This window comes from Apis laboriosa, unplaced genomic scaffold (genome assembly GCF_014066325.1).
Source record: "Apis laboriosa isolate Shangri-la unplaced genomic scaffold, ASM1406632v1 scaffold39_cov144, whole genome shotgun sequence".
In the NCBI taxonomy this organism is placed as follows: domain Eukaryota; kingdom Metazoa; phylum Arthropoda; class Insecta; order Hymenoptera; family Apidae; genus Apis; species Apis laboriosa.
In genome coordinates, this window is record NW_025223140.1 from 2190361 (window position 1) to 2213902 (window position 23542).

General features: G+C 23.4%; 3 protein-coding genes and 1 pseudogene across 5 annotated transcripts; all 4 read right to left on the bottom strand.

Moving 5' to 3' along the window:
* Positions 1-808: 808 nt before the first annotated feature.
* LOC122715688 (odorant receptor 13a-like) lies at positions 809-4376 on the bottom strand. The gene is made up of 6 exons (XM_043938060.1): positions 4182-4376; positions 3570-3822; positions 2699-2802; positions 2005-2325; positions 1535-1810; positions 809-923 (listed from the first exon to the last, which is right to left on the bottom strand). Exons 1-6 carry the CDS (start codon positions 4374-4376, stop codon positions 855-857), a joined length of 1218 nt encoding a protein of 405 aa, XP_043793995.1. The 3' UTR covers positions 809-854.
* Positions 4377-5300: 924 nt separating this feature from the next.
* Positions 5301-8963, bottom strand: LOC122715682 (odorant receptor 4-like). Of its 3 annotated transcripts, XM_043938054.1 has the most exons (7): positions 8697-8963; positions 8284-8326; positions 8074-8166; positions 7137-7240; positions 6452-6772; positions 5982-6257; positions 5301-5432 (listed from the first exon to the last, which is right to left on the bottom strand). In XM_043938054.1, exons 1-7 carry the CDS (start codon positions 8889-8891, stop codon positions 5370-5372), a joined length of 1095 nt encoding a protein of 364 aa, XP_043793989.1. In that variant the 5' UTR covers positions 8892-8963; the 3' UTR covers positions 5301-5369. The 3 variants fall into 3 exon arrangements, with proteins under 3 accessions (XP_043793989.1, XP_043793990.1, XP_043793988.1); XM_043938055.1 differs by lacking the exon at positions 8074-8166; XM_043938053.1 differs by having other exon boundaries at positions 8074-8326.
* A 762-nt stretch (positions 8964-9725) lies between these two features.
* LOC122715637 lies at positions 9726-23436 on the bottom strand. Its single transcript, XM_043937977.1, has 12 exons — positions 23107-23436; positions 22481-22733; positions 22217-22320; positions 20648-20977; positions 20167-20442; positions 19886-19942; positions 13226-13429; positions 12352-12604; positions 11634-11737; positions 10789-11121; positions 10335-10610; positions 9726-9788 (listed from the first exon to the last, which is right to left on the bottom strand). Exons 1-12 carry the CDS (start codon positions 23302-23304, stop codon positions 9726-9728), a joined length of 2451 nt encoding a protein of 816 aa, XP_043793912.1. The 5' UTR covers positions 23305-23436.
* Positions 14382-17800, bottom strand: LOC122715689 (annotated as a pseudogene).
* Positions 23437-23542: the final 106 nt, after the last annotated feature.

Consider the following 23542-nt stretch of genomic DNA (forward strand, 5'->3'; position numbering starts at 1 on the left):
GGGATTGATAACACGTCAATTCCTTTCATTTTCATCGTTCTTGAATGTACGGTTTGTATTTGCCTCATTTCTTGTTCCTTTCTTTTCGACGAAAACATCCCAAATGATACGAAGTCAAGAGAAATGATTGTCACACTTTATGTTGTATTATTAATAAGACACGTAACATGAATTATAGCGCTGTGGAAGTTGAAACCTTTTGATTGTGAGTTACGTGAGTAGCTACGGTAGTAAGATATTAGATATTGTTCGGATTTTATAGAAAGATAATGATGAAGTGAAATATTATTGGAATTTTTGTTGCAAGGTGGAAGAAGATAGAAAAAGTAAATGTGAAAATTATTATTTCGTATCTGTTGGAAAAGAATTGTAAGTAAGAGTTTATTAGATAAATTGGATAATTGTATTTTTGTATTTTATTGAACAATAATATGAAATATATGTTTTCTTTTAGTTGTTAAATATAATTATCTATTTAAATGTATAGTCGTAATGATATTTAATTAAGTTAGTAAATTATTAATTAAATAAATAAAAATTTAATAGTTAATAAGTAAATTTGTTTCTTTCTGGAAAATTATTGATTATTGATTATTTGATTAGTACATATTTTTCTATTACTAACATTAATCATACTTAACATTATTTATTTATATCTTTTATTTAAAAAAAATATGTACTTTCATACAAATCCGCAGTTTAATAATGATTATGTTATTTACCATTTCAAAAAATTATCCTACTATCTTTACTCTTTTTTTAATGGTCCTCAATATGAAACATTTAATCTGAAGTTTAATATTTAGATTAATAAAGTAATTTGAAGAATAGTTTGTTAATGAATCGTTGAAAATTTATGAGTTATTTGCATTTTCTACGCGATTACTCAGTAATGTGAAATATGATAGTGCTGTACTTAAAATCTGTAAAATATAAAAAAAAGATAAAAATTTATTAATATTTTAAAATTTCGCTTTGATCAAAGATAATCCATGTTCAGTGATTCTTAAACTTATGTTTTATATAATTTTGGAGATTTAATGACAATTAATAACCCAAATTTTTAAATGTTTTTTTAAATACAAATTTTTTTCTATTGTTATTATAACGAATATAATACAAATATTATACATTCTTAATAATTTTTTTTTATAAATAATAAATAAATTAATATAATAAATTAATATAATAATAATTTTTATAAATAATAAATAATAAATTGTTAATATTTTGCATTATATTACTGCAATAAATATTTCAATAAATTAATATACAAATTCAAAAAAAAAATATATATTGTGAAAAATATATACGAATTTTTGAAGTTTAAGAATCATTTTATTTTACATTGAATTTAAATTTTATAAATTGATATATAGGATTATAATTATCATTCATATAATTATCATTAATTGACTATTATTTTAAATTATTATTTGATATATATCAATTATACCACTTGAGATAATGAATTGAGACCTTTGATGATGCAAAAATGCATATAATACTATATATAGACTAAAATTATACCTACTTTAGTATATGTTTCTAACGATACAGGAAAAAATCCATTCGCGGTCAGACAACAAACTCTTCTAGATCGCTTTATTACAATCATCAGATCCTTTCGAAATATTTTTCCAAATTTATCCATTGGCATAATCGTCCACAGTACTGAATAAGCTCCTATAGCAACGTTATCACTGTGCTCTATCACACCGTTGCAGCTGTAGGTGACCATAAACAATAAAAATATCGAGCCATTTAATAGAAAGACAAAAATGAAGCGTCTGGCAAAAGAAGCAGTAGCCTAAAATATTAAATAGAAAATATTAAATAGAAAAACGTGTTTTTATTTGTAAATAAATTTAATGCATTTTTATGTATTTCTCAATAATTTAATAGAAATAAAAACAATTATTTGTATCTTTTCTTTTATTTTAATTATTTAAAGAATTATTTAAAGAATATTTGATAAAAATAAAGTAATGTTAAAGTACTAACCACTAACACTTGATATCCGAACAGACAAATTAATACACTGAATACTAACACTTGTTCAAGCGTAATTGTGGTATACACGTTCTCAAGATTTTGATAGAAGTCGATTAGTGTTTGATGATGTTGAACACATTTTTTAAATTTCTCGTAAAATTTGTGCATCTGTTTTGATAATATCGATTGTGAATTCTCATATTCTATGTCACATAGTTTCGTAAACCTGTATCGAAGTATGCGAAATTGACCAGCCAAATGTATGGCCATGATGCAGAAAATATTATCGAAACAAAAAGTAGAGATTCCAACATAATACACACACATTGCCTAAAAAATGACAATTAATTTCTTTTATTATATAAAAAAAACAAAATCAATATAGATAGATTTATTTAATATTATTCAAAAATTACTTATATAAAATATTGATAATATTGATTAAGAAATAAATCATAGTTATTTTTATTAAATAAAAGAATGATTTATTATTTACTTTTTAAAAAAGAAATATACTAGGTTTTTTAATAGAAAAAATTTTATTTATTTATGTATAAAAATTTATAGTAAAATTTAAAATATTTATTTTTTTATTATAGAAGAAAATATTATAGAAATTTTAATTATTTTTTTTTAATTTTCTTTTTAATTTTAATTGAAATTTATTGATAATTAAAACAGTAATAATATAAATTTAAATTACTTGTATAAGAAATATTATTTCGTAATAAGGCGTCTTTGATACTGGTAAATTTATCCACATATTGAACGGAAGCATTCTTTCGGATTCATTTTTTCCATTTTGTACTGTAACAAATATAAAAACTATTTGCTTTTTTTTGTAGGATGGAAAAATCAATTCTAGAGACTAAAACAAATATAAAAGTTGATTTATAAAAAATTTCTAAATTTGAGACTTATTTATTATATTGTAAGTAATTTAAATTTCTATTGATTTAAAATGAAAAAAAAAGAGCAAGATATTGACGACAAAGATAGAGGAGATTAATTTTAATGTCTGCTTTGTTACAAGTTTTAATTTCTTATAATAATAAATGAGCATCAATCGGTGTTTTTGGATATCAATTTTTATATTTGTTTTGATCTCTAGGATCTATCTTGCAAAGATGTCCCTTGAATATAATATTCTATATATATTAAATGTAAAATATATAAAAATTAAAGTATATTAAGCGTATATAAGTATATAAGTATATTAAAGTATATTAATATTTAATTAAATAAATTTTAATTAAAAATAACTATAAAGAATTTTCAAATTTTTTTAAATTTGCTATTATTTTCTGTTGTCAAATTTCATACAATTTTAAAATATATAATTTTTAGTTTATCATAATAATAACAATATAATAAATTTATTTTATTTGTATAGTAAAGATTAGTAAATTTTGCAATTTTGTTTTTTAATTTATTTGTTTTTTAATTTAATAAAAATTGTTTAATAAAAAAAATATAATGATAAATATACTATATTTATGCTTGTCTATTTTGGAATATATAAAATTTATTAATCAAGTCAATATTTAATAATTTTAGTTAATTATTTAACTTACCAATGAATGGTATCATTAGATAACATATCATGGCACATATAGCCATAGTGGTAACAGAAGAGATGAAAAAAGTGCAAGTTTTTCTGCAATCATCTAAAATTTTTTTCTCACGATAATCGTAGTTAAGATTCCAAAAGTTTTGTTGCATGTACACAATTAGATTTAAAAACTTTTTTTTATACATTAATATGATGCATATTTTGGCCAAACCCATTATCATAGTTATATTATTCGTTGTGGCATAAAGAATGTCCTAGAATGAGTTGGTTTTAAATAAGTAAATAATATAAAATAATATAAATTATAAAATATGTTTAAAATAAATTATTTAAACAATTTAAATATTTCTTTTTTTATTCATACTCATATTTTCGTTAAATTCTTCTTAAAATAATAATCATTACTATTATTCAAAATCCATTAATAATTTTTTAACAAAATTTCATTTCCAAATCTTTGATATTTAAAAACTAAAAACGAAAGATTTGGTTTAAGATTCTAATAAATTCCAATCATTTCTTCATTCTTAAGTTTTTAAAAAATTAAAATTCTTTACATAATAATCTAAAATTTCTCAAATTTCGTCCATTTAAAAGTTATGAACATACTCACGCCGTTGTACAACAATGTGAAATACAAATCTCTGCCATTAATGATTATACCAGACAATAAGATCCAAGTTGTGTAGCCGAGCAACATCTTCATCCAACGTTGTTCACTAGGATTATCAGATATCCAGACTCCAACATTCTTTAAGAAAAATGTCGACAAATTCATCGATATATCTAACTGCCTTTCTGTTTGCATGATGACTGATCAACGTACTTTTCATATATCGTCCCACGCGGAACATTAAACGAGTATAAACCACGATAATAATTAATAATTTAATAGGGATTGGTGACTTGTCTATTCCTTTTATTTTCATCGTTCTTGCATGCACGGTTTTGTATTTGCCTCAATTCTTGTTCCTTTCTTTTCGACGAAAACATCCAAAATAATATGGAGTCAAGAAAACTGATTGTCACACTTTATGTTGTATTATTAATGGGACACGTAACATGAATTATAGCGTTGTAGATTATAGTTGAAATCTTTTGATTGTCAACTATGTATATGATAGTAAGACGCTAGATATTGTTCGGATTTTATAAAAAGATAATGTAAGTGAAATGTAGTATTGTTGTTTCAAAGTGGAAGAAGATACAAAGAGGATAGAAAGAGTAAATGTAGAAATTATTATTTCGTATCTGGTGGAAAAGAATCGTAAGTAAAAGTCTGGATAATTATATTTTTGTATTTTATTGAAGAAGCAATATGAAATATTTGTTTTTTTATTGTATTAAATATAATTATCTATTTAAATTTATATTCGTAATGATTTGATTTTTATTGATATTTAATTAAATAAAATAAATAAAAGTTTAATAGTTAATAAATAAATTTTGTTTCTTTCTGAAAGAATATTGATTTATTAAAAAGTTCTTTGATTGAAATAAATTGGATTTATCTCTAATTTAAATAAATTTAAATAATTTAAATAAATAAATTTATCTCTAATTGATTCATTGACTAATTATAGATATTTTTTTTTGGTATTTCTTGGATACTTAACATAATAGAACATTTTTTATTTATTTATTCTTTATTTAAAAAAAATATATATTTACATACAATTCTACAATTTAATAATGATTATGTTATTTATTATTTCAAAAATTATCCTTTTATCTTTATTCCTTTATTAATAGGATATGTAATATTTAATCTGAGACTGTTTATTAATGAATCGTTGGAAATTTATGAGTTATTTTCTATACGATTACTCAGTAATGTGAAATACGATAATGCTGTACTCAAAATCTGTAATATGTAAAAAAAAAAAAAAAAAAAAAAATAATTTAAATACTTTAGGATGAAAATTCATTAATATTCTAAAATTTCGCATTGATCAAAGATAATCCACGATGTTCAGTGATTCTTAAACTTATGTTTTGTATAATTTTGGGATTTTAATTATGGATTAATAAATCAAAATCCTTAACATTTTTAAACAAATTTTTGTTTACTATTAATTGTTTACTATACTTTAAACAATCTTAATTAATCTTTTTTTAATAAATTGCTAATATTTTGCATTATGCAATAAATATTAATAGTTATGAATTTAAAAGAAAAATATACATAATTTGAAAAATACCTTCGAATTCACAAAGTTTAAGAATCACTTTGTTTCATATTGAATCGATCAAGATTATAATTTTGATATCATTGATAATTGATTCAAAATTTTAAATTATCATTTTAAATTATCATTTAATACACCAATAATCACCAATAATTACTTGAGATTACTTTTTGATGCAAAAATATATTTAACATATATCTATTCTAGAGATACATTATACCTACTTTAGTATATGTTTCTAACGATACAGGAAAAAATCCATTCGCAGTCAGACAACAAACTCGTCTAGATCGCCTAATCACAATTATCAGATCCTTTCGAAATATTTTTCCAAATTTGTCCATTGGCATGATCGTCCACAGTGCTGAGTAAGCTCCTATAGCAACGTTATCACTATGCTCTATTACACCATTGCAACTATAGGTGACCATAAACAATAAAAACATCGAACCATTTAACATGAAGACAAAAATGAAGCGTCTTGCAAAAGAAATAGTAGCCTAAAAGAAAAAAAGAATATTAAACAAGAAAATAATTTTGTTTTTATTTGTATATAAATATAATAATGCTTTTTTATATTCCTTAAAAATAGAGATAAAAATAATTATTTAGTATTATTAATATCTTTTCTATAAGTATTTAAGATATTATTGAATTTCGATAAAAATGTATAAAATAAATTTATGATACTAACCACTAACACTTGATATCCGAATAAGCAAATTAATACACTGAATACCAACACTTGTCCAAGCGTAATCATGGTATACACGTTCTCAAGATTTTGGTAGAAATCGATCAATGCCTGATGATGTTGGACGCATTTTCTAAATTTCTCGTAAAATTTATGCATCTGTTTTGACAATATCGATTGTGAATTCTCATATTCTATGTCACATAGTTTCGTAAACCTGTATCGAAGTATGCGAAATTGACCAGCCAAATGTATGGCCATGATGCAGAAAATATTGTCGAAACAAAAATAGGAGATTCCAACATAATACACACATGTTGCCTAAAAAAAAAAAAAAAAAAAAAATAGCAATTATTTTCTTTGTTATGTAAAAAAAATAAAATCAGTATAGATATTTATTTAATATTATTTAAAAATTATTTATATAAAATATTGATACATTAAAAAATAAATTATAGTCATTTTCATTAAACAAAAAAAAAAGATTTACTACTTATTTTTTAAAAAAGAAATATATTGGGTTTTTTAATAAAAACAAATTTCATTTATTTAATGTATAAAAATTTAAATGATTTATTTTTTTATTATAGAAGAAAGTATTTTAGAAATTTTAATTATTTTCTTTTTTAATTTTAATCGTAATTTATTGATCACCAAAAAATTATAACGTAAATTGTTAAATTACTTGTATAAAAAATGTTATTTCATAATAAGGCGTCTTTGATACCGGTAAATTTATCCACATATTGAATGGAAGCATTCTCTCAGATTCATTGTTTCCACTTTGTGCTGCAACAAATATACAAACTGTTTGCTTTCTGGATAGAACATCTTTGGAGAGTCAATTCTGAAGGTCAAAAAAATTATAAATCAGAAGTATATAAAAATTTTGTTAAAAAAGACTTATTTATTAATTTATAATCAATTTACTTTTCTGTTAGTTAAAGTAAAATAGAAATGGAGCGAGATGGCGTTATGATAGAGACAGAGCAATTTTGTTCTACTTCTGTCTCGCTTCGTATAACATAGGGCATTGATGTATGAAACTGTCTCTCTCTCTCCTCGGTTTTTTTCACTATTCTGAATGTTATCCATACTTATTCTAACTTTCAATTCAAAATAAATAAGCTTCGATCGATATTTTTTGATCTCAACTTTGATATTTATTTTGATTTCTATCTTGCAAAGATGTCCCTTGAATATATTAATGTTCTGTATATTAAAATATAAAGTAGAAAAATTAAATGTACAATGAGTGTAAATAAATTTTATTAAAAAAATATTAATAGAAAATTAAAAAAAATTTACAAATTTTTTCAAATTTGCTATTATTTTTTGTTGTCAAATTTCGTAAAATTTTAAAATATATAATTTTTAGTTTATGATAAAGATAATATAATAAATATATTAATATGTAAATAATATAATAAATTTATATTATTTATATAGTTAAATTTTACAATTTTGCTGTATTGTTTTTTAATTTAATAAAATTTAATTTAATAAAAATTATTTAATAAAAAAAATATAATGATAAATATGCCATTTACTCTTTTATTTTGGAGTGTAAAATTTATTAATTTAACCAATATCTAATAATTTTAATCAATTATTTAACCTACCAATGAATGGTATCATTATATAACATATCATGGCACATATGGCCATGGTGGTAACAGAAGAGACGAAAAATATACAAGTTTTTCTGCAATCATCTAAAATTTTTTTCTCACGATGATCATAGTTAACATTCCAAAAATTTTGTTGCATGTACACAATTAGATTTAAAAACTTTTTCTTATATATTAATATAATGCATATTTTGGCCATACCCATTATCATAGTTATATTATTCGTCGTGGCATAAAGAATATCCTAGAATGAATTTTAATGAGTAAATAATATAAACAAATTGTGAAATATGTTTAAAATAAATCACTTAAACAATTTAAATATTCCTTTTTTTATTCATACTCATATTTTCATTAAATTCTTCTTAAAATAATAATTATTACTATTATTCAAAATCCATTAATAATTTTTTAACAAAATTTTGTTTTTAACAAATTTTTGAAAAACTTAAAAACTAAATATACGAAAAAATTCGGTCTCTAAGATTCTAATAGATTCTAAATCAATTCTTCGTTCCTAAATCTTTAAAAAATTAAAATTCTTTGATTTAATAATTTAAAAAAATTTCTCAAATTTTGTTCATTTTAGAAATACGAAACAATTGAATACTCACGCCGTCGTACAACAATGTGAAATACAAATCTCTGCTATTGACAACTGTACTAAACAACAAATTCCACATCGTATATAAGAATAACATTTTTATCCGACGTTGTTCACTAGGATTATCAGACATCCATACCCCAACGTTCTTCAAGAAAAACGTCGACAAGTTAATCGATATATCCAACTGGCTTTCCGTTTGCATCGTGATTGATCAACGTGTCACTCGTGTATCGTCTCACGCGCAATTTCCATCGAGTATATATCACGATAATAATTAATAGGCGTTGTTGATAGCTTGTCGATTCCTTTTGTCTCGTTTTTGCACGCACATTTCTTCTCTCATCGCATTTTCTTTTCTTTTTCGACGGGAATATTACAACGAAGTCAAAATTATTGTCACCCTTTCTATTGTATTATTGAAGATGGAATGTGTATTATTAATTATATATACAGAGGGGGTGTAAAGCTGTAAGCTAGAAAACTTATGCGTACAGTCTTAAGATGTTCGACAATTGTTGTTGTTCAGACTTTAAGGAAGGTTGACGATAGAATGGAATATTGTTGGAGTTTTGTATTGGTGTAAATGGTGGAAGAAGATGGTAAGAATAAATTTGGAAATATTTTTTTTGGATTTGTAAAAGAATTATGAGTAAGAATTTATTAATAATTTGGATAATTAATAATTAAATAAATAAATTTAATAATAAATTAAATTAATATGTTTATTTTTGGAAGAAATGTTGGTTTAAAAATTGTCCATTAATATATAATAAATAAATTTGATCTTTATTTAATTGATTGATTAAAATTAGGTTTTTGTTCCATATTTTTTTGACATATGAATATTTTTAATAGTGCTTATTATTTTAGTGATTATTAAATGATTAAAATGATCAATGAAACAATGTTATTTATCATTTTCAAAAAAATTATCCATCTTTATTTCATTCTTTCGTTTAATGGACCTGAATGTGCAACATTTGATTCGAGACATTTTGTGTTAATGAGAATGTTGTTAAAAACGAGTTGTTATTAATTATAATCCATTTTCTATGCGATTATTTAGTAATGTGAAATACGATACAGCTGTGCTCAAAATCTAAAATATAAATAAGAAACTTAAATACTTAACAAAAAAAATCAATATCTTAATATTCTTTAATGTTCATAAATATGCATTAATGTTCATAAATATAATCATGTTCTATACAAGTGATTCTTATTCGTGTGCTTTATTTTAAGATTAGAGAATTAATAATCAGTTTAATTGTTCTTAAATTAAAATTTTTGATTAACAGCATAAAAGAATTTAGTACAAATAACATTTAATTTCCATTATTCTTTTATCACAATAAATTGTTATGTGTTTTATATTATTACAAGAAATTAATAATTATGGATCCAAAAAAAAAAAATACATAATAAGAGAAGTATCCTCTAATTCATAAAATTTAAAAATCACTGTTCTGTTTTGAATCCACATTTTATAAATCATGATTATAATTTTGATATGATCTATAATCGATTGTCATTTTAAATTATCATTAAATGATAAAATTATATGAGATAATGGATTCTCTCTTCGATTATTCACACAAAATGCATTCTATAGACAATGCATTCTGTAGACTTGGATTATACTTACTTTAGTATATGTTTCTAATGATACGGGGAAAAATCCATTCGCAGTCAGATAACAAACACGTCTAGATCGCTCGATCACCATTATCAAATCTTTTCGAAACATTTTCCCAAATTTGTCCATCGGCATGATCGTCCACAGTGCTGAGTAAGCTCCTATAGCAACTTTATCACTATGCTCTATCACACCATTGCAACTATAGGTGACCATAAACAATAAAAACATCGAGCCACTTAACAAAAATACAAAAATCGAGCGTCTGGCAAAAGACGCAGTAGCCTAAAAGAAAAAAAAAAATATTAAACAAGAAAATGTGTTTTTATTTATATATAAATACAATGCTTTTCTAACACGTTTCTCCATAATATTTTAATAAAAACGATTATTTGTATTTTTTTTATTCTAATTATTTAAAGAATTATTAAATATTTGATAAAAATAAATGTAAATTACTAACCACTAATACTTGATATCCAAATAGGCAAATTAATACACTGAATACCAACACTTGTCCAAGCGTAATCATGGTGTACACGTTCTCAAGATTTTGATAGTAATTGATCAATGCCTGATGATGTCGAACGCATTCCTTAAATTGCTCGTAAAATTTATGCATCTGTTTTGTTAATGTCGATTGCGAATCCTTTTCGCGTATCTCGTGCTTCGCGTCACACAATTTCGTAAGCCTGTACTGAAGTATGCGAAATTGTCCTGCCAAGTGTACGGCCATGATGCAGAAAATATTGTCGAAACAAAAACTGGAGATTCCAATGTAATACAAACATATTGCCTGTAAATGAAGTGACAATTATTTTTTCTTTGCTAGGAAAAATAAGAAATAAAATCGAAAATTTTTCACATTTAACCATATTTATGTAAAATATTGATAAACTTTGGTTAAAGAAATGCATTACGTTTCCATTGAATAAGGTTAATCAAAAGATTGCATATTTATTTTATTAAAGAAATAAAGAATAATAATTTTATTAAAGAAATAAAGAATATCCTATAAGTAATTGTTTATACGATCATTACATAAATTATTCAAACGATTTAAATATTATTTTCTTTCTTTTTAACCATATTATTGCTGAATTCTTAAAATATTAATTATTAAAGAAAATAATAATCTTTCTTTTTAACCATCCTTGTTGAATTCTTAAAATATTAATTATTGAAGAAAGAAATATTTTAGAAATTTTAATATATAAGAAACTTATATATTCGTTTAATAAAATTCTAGAAAATTTATTTTTATTTATATATGAAACAAAGTACTTTAGAATGATGAGTTTAAATTACTTGGATTAAAAATATAATTTCGTAATAAGGTGTCCTTGTTAGTGGCAAATTTATCCATATATTGAACGGAAACATTCTCTCCGATTCATTGCTTCCACTTTGCGCTGCAACAAATGTATAAATTGTTTTTCTTCTGTAAGATGAAATATCAAGATCAAAGCAAATACAAAAATTGATACATAAAAATTTCGATTGTGACTCATTTATTAAATTAAAAGCAATTTTAATTTCTGCGAAATGGTGGAGTGACGGAGATAGAAAAGTCTGATTCTAGTTCTGTCTGTTTTATTTAATGCGAATTTCAATTTCTTATAATTTTAAATGAGTCTTAATTGATATTTTTGTATACTCTTATATTTATTTTGAAAGATGCTTTAAAAATATCTCATAATTATATTAATATACTGTATATTAAATAATCATTAAATATATAAAAGTTTACTAAATTTTAAATTTTATATTAAAAGTACAAAATCAAATTTTGCAGGACTTAAAATTAAAAAATTTTCAATTTAAAATATAATAATACAATAAACTTTATTTTTCATAATGTAAAAATTAATAAATTTTACAATATTCTTATTTATTTTAAATTAATAAGAAGTGTTTAACAAAATATTTTCATATCTAATTGTTTATTTTGTTATAAAATAAAATATTGTAAAATTTATTAATCAAACATAAATAATTTTAATTAGTAGTTAATTATTCAACCTACCAATGAACGGTGTCATTAGATAGGATATTATGGCGCATATGGCAATAGTGGTAACAGAGAAGATGAAAAAAATGCAAATTTTCTTGCAATCATCCAAAATTTCTTTTTCGTGATAATCGTAGTTAACGTTCCAAAAATTTTCTTGCATGTTCATGATTAAATTTAAAAATTTTCCTTTATATATTATTATATTGCATATCTTGACTAAACTTATTATCAAAGTTATGTTATTAGTCACAACATAAAGAATATCCTATAACGAATTGTTTACACGATTATTACATTAAATTATTCAAACGATTTAAATATTATTTTCTTTCTTTTTAACCATTCTTATTGAATTCTTATTAAAATATTAATTATTAATATTATTCAAAATCACTAATAATTTTTTTTTCTTACAAATTTTCTCTTTCTAAAATTATTTTCTAAAATTATTCGAAATATTAGCAAATATTAATTCTATTCGTTCCTCGAATTCTTATAGAATTAAAAATTAAGTAATAATCCCTCGAATTTTATCATGTATTAATTGGTTCAATTTTCTTATTTGTATTATTATTTCGAATAATAAAAATTCAATTTTCAAATATACATAATATTAATTTTGAATTAGCAATTTGATATTGACATTTTGTTGATTATTTCTATACACGTTTATTTATTTATTAATTTAATAATAATAATAAAAATTATTAATTATTATTATTATTAATTTTATAAATTAATATAATATATTTTAATAATAATAATAATATAATGATAATAATAATTATATAATATTAAATATAAATAAAATTTATATTTAAAATATTTAAATATAAATTTATTTATTATATTTTTTTTAAACGAAAATGCAATTGAACATACTCACGCCGTTGTACAACATTGTGAAGTACAAATCTCTAGTATTGATCACTATACCAAGCAACAACATCCAAACCGTGCAGATGAGCAACATTCTCATCCGACGTTGTTCACTGGGATCATGAGATATCCATACCCCAACGTTCTTCAAGAAAAATGTCGACAAATTAATCGATATATCCATCTGGTATTCCGCTTGCATGGTGACTAATCAACGTGTGAGGGTATCACTCGTATATCAAGCGTATACTTCCAATCGTATATAAGTCGCGATAATAAATTAATAAGTTTTGCTGATAACTTGTCGATTCCTTTTGTCTCCATCGTTTTGTCGTATATTCGTTTTTTGTATTTTCATTATTTCCCTATTCTTCCCTCTTTTACGATAACATCCCAAATGATACGAAGTCAAGAAAAATGATTGTCACCTTTTCTGATATATTATTAACATGACACTTACGTAACTCTGTAATGTGTGCAATAACTATTGGTGTGATTTTTCGATCGCGAATCTATAATCTATCAGTCTACGATGACATCGTTCAGATTTTAGGGAAGGAATGGAATATCGTTGGTCTCTGTATTAATGCGAAGTGGGAGGATATAATGGTTGAAAATTTAATTATTTCTTCGTGTCTGTTGTGGAAGAAGCGTGAGTAATATTTTGTTAATAATTTATATAATATGTTTGTTGTATTTATATAATATGTAGTTATGTAAGAATTGATTTGGCTGAAGATAATATTTTGTAGTGTGAAAGAACAATATGAAATATTTGAAAATGGAATAAAGATAATAGTTGTAATCAATTGATATATTTAATTATTAGTTAAATAAATAAATTTAATAATTGTTAAATCAATATGTTTATTTCTGGAAAAATAAAAAAATTTGATTGAAATAAAATTAGAAGACACAAAAAAGATTGATTCAAATTGATTAATTTAGCATGTTTCCTGTAATGTTCCTGTAATTTTATGTATTTGCATACAAATTCATGGTTTAATAGTAAATATTCATTATTTTATTATAATGGTCGATATAATAATGTTGTTCGTTATTTCGAAAAAATTATCCATCTTTATTTTATTTACTTTTAATAGATTTGAATATACACTCGATATTTTGTACGAATTCTTGAAAATGAGTTGTTTTCAATTATGTTATGCATTATCTACGTGATTGTTTAATAATGTGAAATACGATACCGAAGTACTTAAGATCTGTAAAATATATAATTTATTTTTAGGTTTGAATATTTATTAAACTTTGGATAAAGAAAGTATTATTAATGTGCCAAGATAATATATTCTTGTTTCAATATTCTCTTACCATTAATATCGATTAAAAATAATTTAAAATGTTTTGTACCAACGATTTTTAAACTGTGATTCTTTGAGAGTTAATATACACAAATCTGTAAATAAGTTTTTTAAAATTTGACTTTTTATTTAAATCAACTATAGAATATAATAAATATCATGTAATTCCAATTAATTTTTCTTAATAAATATTAAAAGAAATTAATTAGAGTTAGAGATCCAAAAAAATATAAGTAATTATAAAAGGCTTTCTCATAAAGCTTAAGAATGCTAATGAATCCATATTCTATTTTTATTAATATAATTATTACAATCAAATATACATCATGTGATAACGAAATGACTATGTTGCTTTATGTGATACAAAAATGTATTGGATGACACGTCGTTCACAATTATATCTACCTTTGTGTAAATTTCCAAAGATATAAAGAAAAATCCATTCGCTGTCAGACAACTCGTCTGGATCGCATAATTACCATTATTAGATCTTTTCGAAACATTTTCACAAATTTGTCCATCGGTATAATTGTTCATAATGCCAAGTATACAGCGACGTTGTCACTTTGTTTTATCACACCGTTGCAACTGAACGTGAACATAAACAATAAAAACATGGCGCCCATTAAAAGAAAGATAAAAATGTCTCGTTTGAGAAGCGGTAGCCTAAGAGAAAAAAATATTGGACAAGAGGATAAATTTTTGTTTTATTATTAAAAATATGATCGTAGATAGAAAACATAAAATCTGAAATCTAAATCTTTAAAAGAAAATTCGAATGTGAATATTAGATGTACATTCTTTATTATTTCGATTTTTTTTCTAATTTTTTAATTTTTTACAAGAATCTTTACAAGTATAATTTCTATGGATATAATATAATTAAATTTTTTTCTTTTTTATCATATATTTGTTATATAGTATATAATTGTTTATATCTCTTCTTTTGCAATTATTCAATTAATCGAATATTTGGTAAAAATGTATCATAAATTTATGATACTAACCAATAATATTTGATATCCAAATAGGCAAATTAGTATATTGAATAATAATACTTGACCAAGCATAATTATAGTATACACATTCTCAAGTTTTTGATGATAATCGATCAGTATCTGATGATGCCGAACGTATTTTTTAAATTTCTCATGAAATTTATGCATTTATCCTTCCAATATCGATTGCAAATTCTTTTTGTATATCTCATTATCTATATCACAGAGTTTCATAAATCTGTATTGAAGTATGCGAAACTGATTAGCTAAATGTATGGCCATGATGCAGAAAACAGTGTCGAAACAAAAATTGGAAATTCCAATGTAATAGACACATTGCCTGTAAAAAATTATCTCCTTTGTTCTATGAAAATAAAGCAAGAAATATCCGTCTGGATATTTATTTAACAATAGTTTCATTGCAGATTGTAAATATTTATTTTATTAAAAAATCTTAGCAGTATTTTAGAAAAATTTTAATGAAAAAAACCTATGCCTATCTCATTTTGAATAAAATTTACAAGATTTTTATTTTTATTTTTTTACAAAGAAATAAAATATCTTGAAAATTTTAATTATCGAAATTTATTCAATCGTAAAAAGAATAACATTAAATTTAAATTACTTGTAAGAAATGTTATTTCGTAATAAGGCGTCCTTGATAATGGCATATTTAGCCACATATTGAACGGAAGCATTCGGATTCATTGTTCCCACTTCGTACTGTAACAAATATATAAATCGTTTCCTTTCTTCTGCAAAATGAGATATTTTTGGAACTCAAAACAATTAAAAGTATATAACAAATTTCGTTTTGACTTATTTATTAATTTATAAACAATATAATAAGTTTCTGTTATCTAAAGTAAAATAGATATTGTTTAAACTCTCTCATTCAATTTTTGTTGAAGAAGAGACTATATATATATATGTATTTATTCATAATCACATAAACAAAGTGAGAAAAGAAATATGGAAAGATTAGGAATGGAGGAACTTGCTATAATTGAGTTTCATGAAGTGGAAAGAAATTTTGCAGGTTTGATTTAAATTTAATTGCTTTATAATTTAATAAATAAATTTTAATCAATATTTTTGCGTTAACTTTTAATTTGTAAAATATATCTGTTTTAATCTCTAAAATGTATTAAATGTTTAATTTGCATAAAAGTTATTTGTCTTTATATTTGTGTCATTAAATTTCGAATTTTTTATTATATTTGCAGTTGTATTATATGATTAGGAAAATATTAGTATCGATATATTTTATTATTTTAAATTGTAAAATCAAATTTCGAAAGATTTAGAACGATATTTTTAATATATAATAAAAATATAAATAATGAAATTATTTTTATCGAATAATATAATATAAAAAAAAAAGTTATAATATCGTCTCTTTAAAATTAATAAAAATCAACGAAATATTTCGCTTATATTACTCGTTTTATTTTGGTGCATGAGAAAATTTATTAATCGAACATAATTTCAATTATTATTTTATTATTTTACTTACTTGCGAATGGTGTCATTAGATAGAATAGCATGGCGCATATACTAATGATAGTAAGAGAGAAACGAAAAAAATGCAAATTTTTCTGCAATCATCCAAAATTTCTTTTTGGATCGTGATAATCATAGTTAACGTTCCAAAAATTTTGTTGCATGTATACAATTAGATTTAAAAATTTTTCTTTATACAATAATATGATATATATTTTGATTAAACCCATTATCATGGTTACATTATTCGCCAAAGCGTAAAGAATATCCTAAAATGAATCATTCAAATAACTTAATTTTTTAAATATTATTTTCTTCTAATATTATTTTAAAATAAGAAAATTATTAATATTATTCAAAATCTATTAAGGATTTTTTTTTAATTCTCCCTTTCAAAAAAATCTTGTTAACCTTGTTATTTATTATTCTGTTTTAAAGTTCTAATAAATCATCAATTTTTCTTTCTTAAAATTCTTAGAAAAATCAAAATTCTTCGTAAATAAAATAATCTAGAATTTATCAATAATTTTATCCATAAAAAAAAAATACGAAGCAACATACTCACGCCTTATACAAAAATGTGAAATATAAATCTCTGCCATTGTTGATCATACCAAGCAACAATATCCAAACTCTGTAGACGAGCAATATTCTCATCCGACGTTGTTCATCAGGATCGTCAGACATCCATACTCCAATGTTTTTCAAGAAAAATGTCGACAAGCTTATCGATATGTCCAACTGGTTCTCCGATTGCATGGTGACTGATCAACGTGTCATTCGTATCTTACGCGTAGAACTTCCAATAGGTAGAAATACACAATAATAATTAATAACTGTCGATTCCCTTTTGTTTCCATGTTTCTTGTTTCTTGTGTCTCCCTTATCGTTTGTTTCTTTCTTTTCGATTTGAGAATGTTGCAATGATACGAAGTCAAGAGAAATGATTGTCACTCTTTCCGTTTTATTATTAACGTGGCGGTTAATATAAATTATTTTACGAATTTTTAGTGAGATTTTTTCAAGGACAAAGTGTATATGTCAGAGATCAGTTATATCGTACGGATTTTATAGAAAGATGGTGTAAATATGGTGGATATTTTTCTGTTGTAATGCAAAGATAGAAGAATATAATAAGTTTGTAATTTGGAAATTTAATTATTTCTTCGTATCTATGATGGAAGTTAGCAATGTTTTATTGGTAATAATTTGTGTTGATATATGTTTGTAATTTGTATAAGAAGTTGGATGGAAAAGAAAATATTTTGACTGAATTGTTGTAAAAGAATTGTGTTGAATATGTTGTGTGGAATATGAATTGTGTTTATGTAAAATTATTTTATTTTTATGTTTATATATCTACTAATAAAGTTAATAATCATTCAGTTATACCAATTTTCCCGATGTTAATGAAATTTAATCGAATTTTAAAATAAATTGTTTAGTTGATTAATTAAACTTAAAATGTTTTTTTGGAATCTATAATCAAATATTCTATTATATAAAAATATGTGTTATGAAAAATAAAATAATAATATAAAATGTTCATATAAATATATTTATATTATTGGCATATTAAGAAATAAAATATATTATTTTATAATTCATTGAATAAAATGATTTACTATTTATTCATAAAAAGAAGAAATATTTTGGAAATTTTAGATACAAAGAATTTATAATTCCATTCAATAAAATTTAGAAGATTTATCATTCAAGTAAAAATATTTTAATAATTTTAACTTATCAAAATTTATTATTCGTCAAACGAATAATAACATAAATTTAAATTATTTGTATAAGAAATATTATTTCCTAATTTTTGATATCGGTAAATTTATCTATATATTGAACGAAGCATTCATTGTTTCCACTTCGTATTGTAATAAATATACAAATCGTTTACTTTCTTGTAAAACAACATTTTTTAGAGGCCAAAATAATTACAAATACAAAAGTATTTATATAAATTTATATAAATTTTGTTCAATGCTTATTTATTATTTATTACTATCAAACGATTATATAGTTATATATTTATATAATTTATTAAGAAATATATATTAAAATAAAATAGAAATGGAGTTAAATATAGCAGAGACAGAGCAATCTTCTTCCACTTCCGTCTCGCTTCGCATACGTAAGCTATTGAGGCATGGCACTCTCCCTACTCCTCGGTTTTCCCCACTACTTTGAACATTCGCACTTGTTCCAACGCTTTCGATTCAAAATAAATAAAACCTGAATCAATTTTGTGTATCAAATTTTTATATTTATTTTGATTTCTAGGATTAATCTTTCAAAGGCTAATGCATACAAATATAATGCATACGATAATTGCTACAAATTTATATATTAATATTTTACATATTAAATATTTAATTTACATAGAAATATATTGTCCTCATATTTCGTTAAATTTTTAAAAATATTAGTTAGTTATATTTTATTATAAAAGTACAAAATTAAATTTTGAAAAATTTAAAATGATATCATTTTTAATAAAAGTAATTAATTATTGAAATAAATTTCAATAAACGATACAAAGTAATAAATGTTGCAATATTGCTGTCTCTTTTAAATTTTAATAATTGCCATCTATTTATATAAATAGTTTACAGGATTGAAATTTAAAATTTAAATACAAATTTTAGGATAAAATAGTTTCAAAAAATTTTTCACAGAAATATTCGTAGAAGATTTACGCTATCGTTATATCGTTTTCTTCATGATATATTATATCACATACAAATATCGAACAAGAATTTGCGATTTCTTTCTTTAAAATAGAATAATAATTTATATTAATCATAGTTACATTACGATCTCAACCTTCTATTAATCAATTTCTAATGTACTTTGTCTTAATAATGTAAAATATGATACTGCAGTACTTAAAACCTGCAAACAAACCAAACAAATATCTATTTTTTTTGTTATAAATTAAATTAATATAAATAAATGTAATGAATCAATATTAACAATATTAAAAAGTTTCAAATATCAAATCATTCACACTTAATTTCTCTCTCTCTCTCTCTCTCTCTCTCTCTCTCTCTCTCTCTCTCTCGTCAATTAGAGATATAAAATTTTTTGATATCTTTTTTAAAAAAGATTTCACTCACCCTAGTGTACGTTTCCAGAGACACGATGAAGAATCTCCGGGCTGTTAAGCAGCAAGGCACGCCAGACCTCAGAATGACGAGTGTCAAGTCTTTACGCATTGTTCGACCGCTTGCGCTCTCTGACAGAAATGGCCAAGGCCCGCCGTACACCGCCGAAGCTATGCTCGAGCTCTCTTGTATGATGCAGTCGCAGCTGTACGTGAACATCAGTAATTGACATATACACGCTGCCAAATGGAAGCCGAAAATCAACCGCCTTCTAACGGGCGACTCTGGCTGCAAAGGTAATACAAATTGTTATTCTGTAATTTTTTAATATACTTTGAAATTTGTGCGAATAAATAATACAAATATTTAGTACGAATGATATTATATAATCAAGTGATAAATTTATATATAAATAAATATATAAGAAAATTGAATAAATAAAGATGTGATATACTATACATAATTTAGAAATCATTTTATATTAATAGCTCACCAAAAGTATTTGGTAGCCATCGAGGCATATTATCAAACTGAACGTCAACACTTGCCAAAGAATAATCAAACTGAATACTTTTTCGAGCTTCTCGCAGTAAGCTATGAGCGCCTGATGCTCGCGGATGTATTTTTTGAAAGCTACGTAACATTTCTTGGCAAAGTAGGACGAGTTTATAATTTTTTTCTCATTTTTCTCCTCCAACAAATCAGCTATGTTGGTCATTTTGTATTGCAATATTTGAAATTGGCCAGCCACTTGTAAATTCAAAACGCACAACAAGTTGTCGAAACAGAAATAACCAACCCCAATGTGATACAAGGATAAAACCTGTAACATTATATTTTATCAATCTTTTGCAATTTAATCGCATTGGATTCAACGATAAATTAATATTTAATCTTAACTTGAGTGTAACATGAGTGTTAAATAATTATTAATATAATGAATATTTTGATTCTTATATTTCTAAATTCTAAAAATAAAATTAATAAATTAAATATTGACTGATTCCTTCAAGAATATTTTAACAATATATAGTTCCTAAACAATAACGATTTATCCCTTGAAATAAAATATATTAAAAAAATATTATATAATATATAAAAAATAAATAATAAATAATAATATTATAATATCAATTATTATTTATATATTAATATATCTGATAATCATAATTCTTTAATTTTTATATGATATAATTAAAAAGTACTAAGTATTTGTATTATAAATATTATTTCATAATATGGCAATGTCGATTATATATTAATATAATATATCTAATAATATATTTAATAATTAAAATAAAAAATCTGTAAATAAAGTCTGATTAAGTAATTATATCATGAATATTATTTCATAAAATGGCGACGTCAATTATATATTAATATATCTAATAATCATAATTCTTTAATTTTTCTATGATATAATTAAAAAGAAAAATCTGTGAATAAAGTCTGACTAAATATCTGTATAAATACCTGTGAATATTTCATAATATGGTGATGTTATAAATAATAAATATATTAATTTATAATATATATATATAAATATAAATATATAAATATAAAATATTATTATAAATATATAAATATAAATATATAATATATAAATAATATATATAATAAAATATATAATATATAATAATATAATAATATAATATAATATAATAATATAAAATATATAATATATATAAATATAAATATATAAAATATTATATATAAATATATAAATATAAATATAATATATATAAATATATTAATAAATATATTATATATTAATATATTTAATAATCAAAAAGAAAAATCTGCGAATAAAATCTGACTAAGTACCTGAATCATGAATATTATTTCATAATATGGCAATGTCGATTATATATTAATATATCTAATAATCAAAATGAAAAATCTGCAAATAAAGTCTGACTAAATACTTGTATCGTGAACATTATTTCATAATATGGCGACGTCGATTATATATTAATATATCTAATAATCATAATTTTAATCTTTAATTTTTTTATGGTTATGATTAAAAAGAAAAATCTGTGAATAAAGTTTGATTAAATACCTGTATCGTGAACATTATTTCATAATATGGCGACGTCGATAGCGGTAAATTGACCCACATATTGAATGGGAGTACTCTTTCCGATTGATTTTTTCCGATATTTTCTGAAATTGAATAATTTATTAATTGAATTGAAATGAAAGAAATATAATAATTATTATCTTATTGCAAGGTTAAACAAAATTCTAAAGTATTTTGCATTTAAAATTTTTTTTTTTTTCACATTTACCGATCTTCGTTGAAACTTGAGATTAAATAACTCACCGACGAGCGGGCTGACGATGTAACAAACGAGAGTCCCTTTCGTGGAGAACGTAAGGAAGCAAACAAAAATGATACATTGACGTCGACAATTAGTGAAGATTTGCTGCTCGTGCTTGTTGTAATTATCCTTGTAGAAATTTTTTTGCGTATAAAAGATTAGATAGAAAAAATCTTTTTTATTCAAAACTATCACAAATATCTTCAACAATGGCATCGTTATATATATAATGTTACATATATTAAAAAGACACGTCTGCAAGCAAAGGAAATGATTCACATCTATGCACACAAAATGTTAATATATGATAATGCATCCTTGGAAAATTGATTACTCTCTCCTATTTCACATATATACATACATACATATATATATATATATATATATATATATATAATAAAAATATAAATTTAAAAATTTTTCTTATATCTTTTTTAAATAAACCAATCATACAGCACTTGCCATGTAACATGTACCTTAAAAGATTTATCAAGTCAAAGAATTAAAATCACATTCTATTATACATTATGAGAAAGAAGGGAAGTTATTCCACTATACAAAATCAAAATTATCCATTTCACTTCTACAATCTCTCTCTCCAAAAATAATCTCTCTTATCACCACTTACGCTAAAATCGCCGAAGGAATAATAAAAATCCGTAAACTCTATCCACAGGGCGAACAGCATCGCGGCAACAGTGTAAATCAGGGCGAACTTCCTTGCGCGCTGCTCCCGTATGCCGTTCGCCGTCCATAATCCGACGAGTTTCATAAAAGTGGCGGTCATGATCATGGATACGTCGCCGCCGTTCAGAAAGCCGTTCATATTACACCCCTGATGATCGACCGAGGCGGAGCATTGAACCGATATAACAGACAAGCGTGGAATGTTGGAAATATTTCTGCATCAATTATTACGCGGCCGATTCAATATATCTTTGATCCGTCGATTTTTTATTCGCTGCAATCCTCGCAGCGCGTACTTTGTATTTATTTCGTACTTTGCCATTCGTTAAATAGACGGTGGGGCGGATAGGAAACAAGAGGGAGGAAGGAAGGAAGAG

Excerpts from the sequence above, each read along its gene's own strand:
- LOC122715688 (XM_043938060.1), bottom strand. The coding sequence starts at position 4,376 with ATGCAAACAGAAAGGCAGTTAGATATATCGATGAATTTGTCGACATTT. Across the intron at positions 3,823-4,181 it reads TCACATTGTTGTACAACGGC|GACATTCTTTATGCCACAAC; the intron begins GTGAGTATGTTC and ends AACTCATTCTAG. Across the intron at positions 1,811-2,004 it reads TCGGATATCAAGTGTTAGTG|GCTACTGCTTCTTTTGCCAG; the intron begins GTTAGTACTTTA and ends TTAATATTTTAG.
- LOC122715682 (XM_043938053.1), bottom strand. The coding sequence starts at position 8,891 with ATGCAAACGGAAAGCCAGTTGGATATATCGATTAACTTGTCGACGTTT. Across the intron at positions 8,327-8,696 it reads TCACATTGTTGTACGACGGC|GATATTCTTTATGCCACGAC; the intron begins GTGAGTATTCAA and ends AATTCATTCTAG. Across the intron at positions 7,241-8,073 it reads TATAATGATACCATTCATTG|CACAAAGTGGAAACAATGAA; the intron begins GTAGGTTAAATA and ends TATTTGTTGCAG.
- LOC122715637 (XM_043937977.1), bottom strand. The coding sequence starts at position 23,304 with ATGAACGGCTTTCTGAACGGCGGCGACGTATCCATGATCATGACCGCC. Across the intron at positions 22,734-23,106 it reads ATTCCTTCGGCGATTTTAGC|ACGTGTCTTTTTAATATATG; the intron begins GTAAGTGGTGAT and ends CTTTGCTTGCAG. Across the intron at positions 12,605-13,225 it reads TCACAATGTTGTACAACGGC|GATATTCTTTATGTTGTGAC; the intron begins GTGAGTATGTTC and ends AATTCGTTATAG.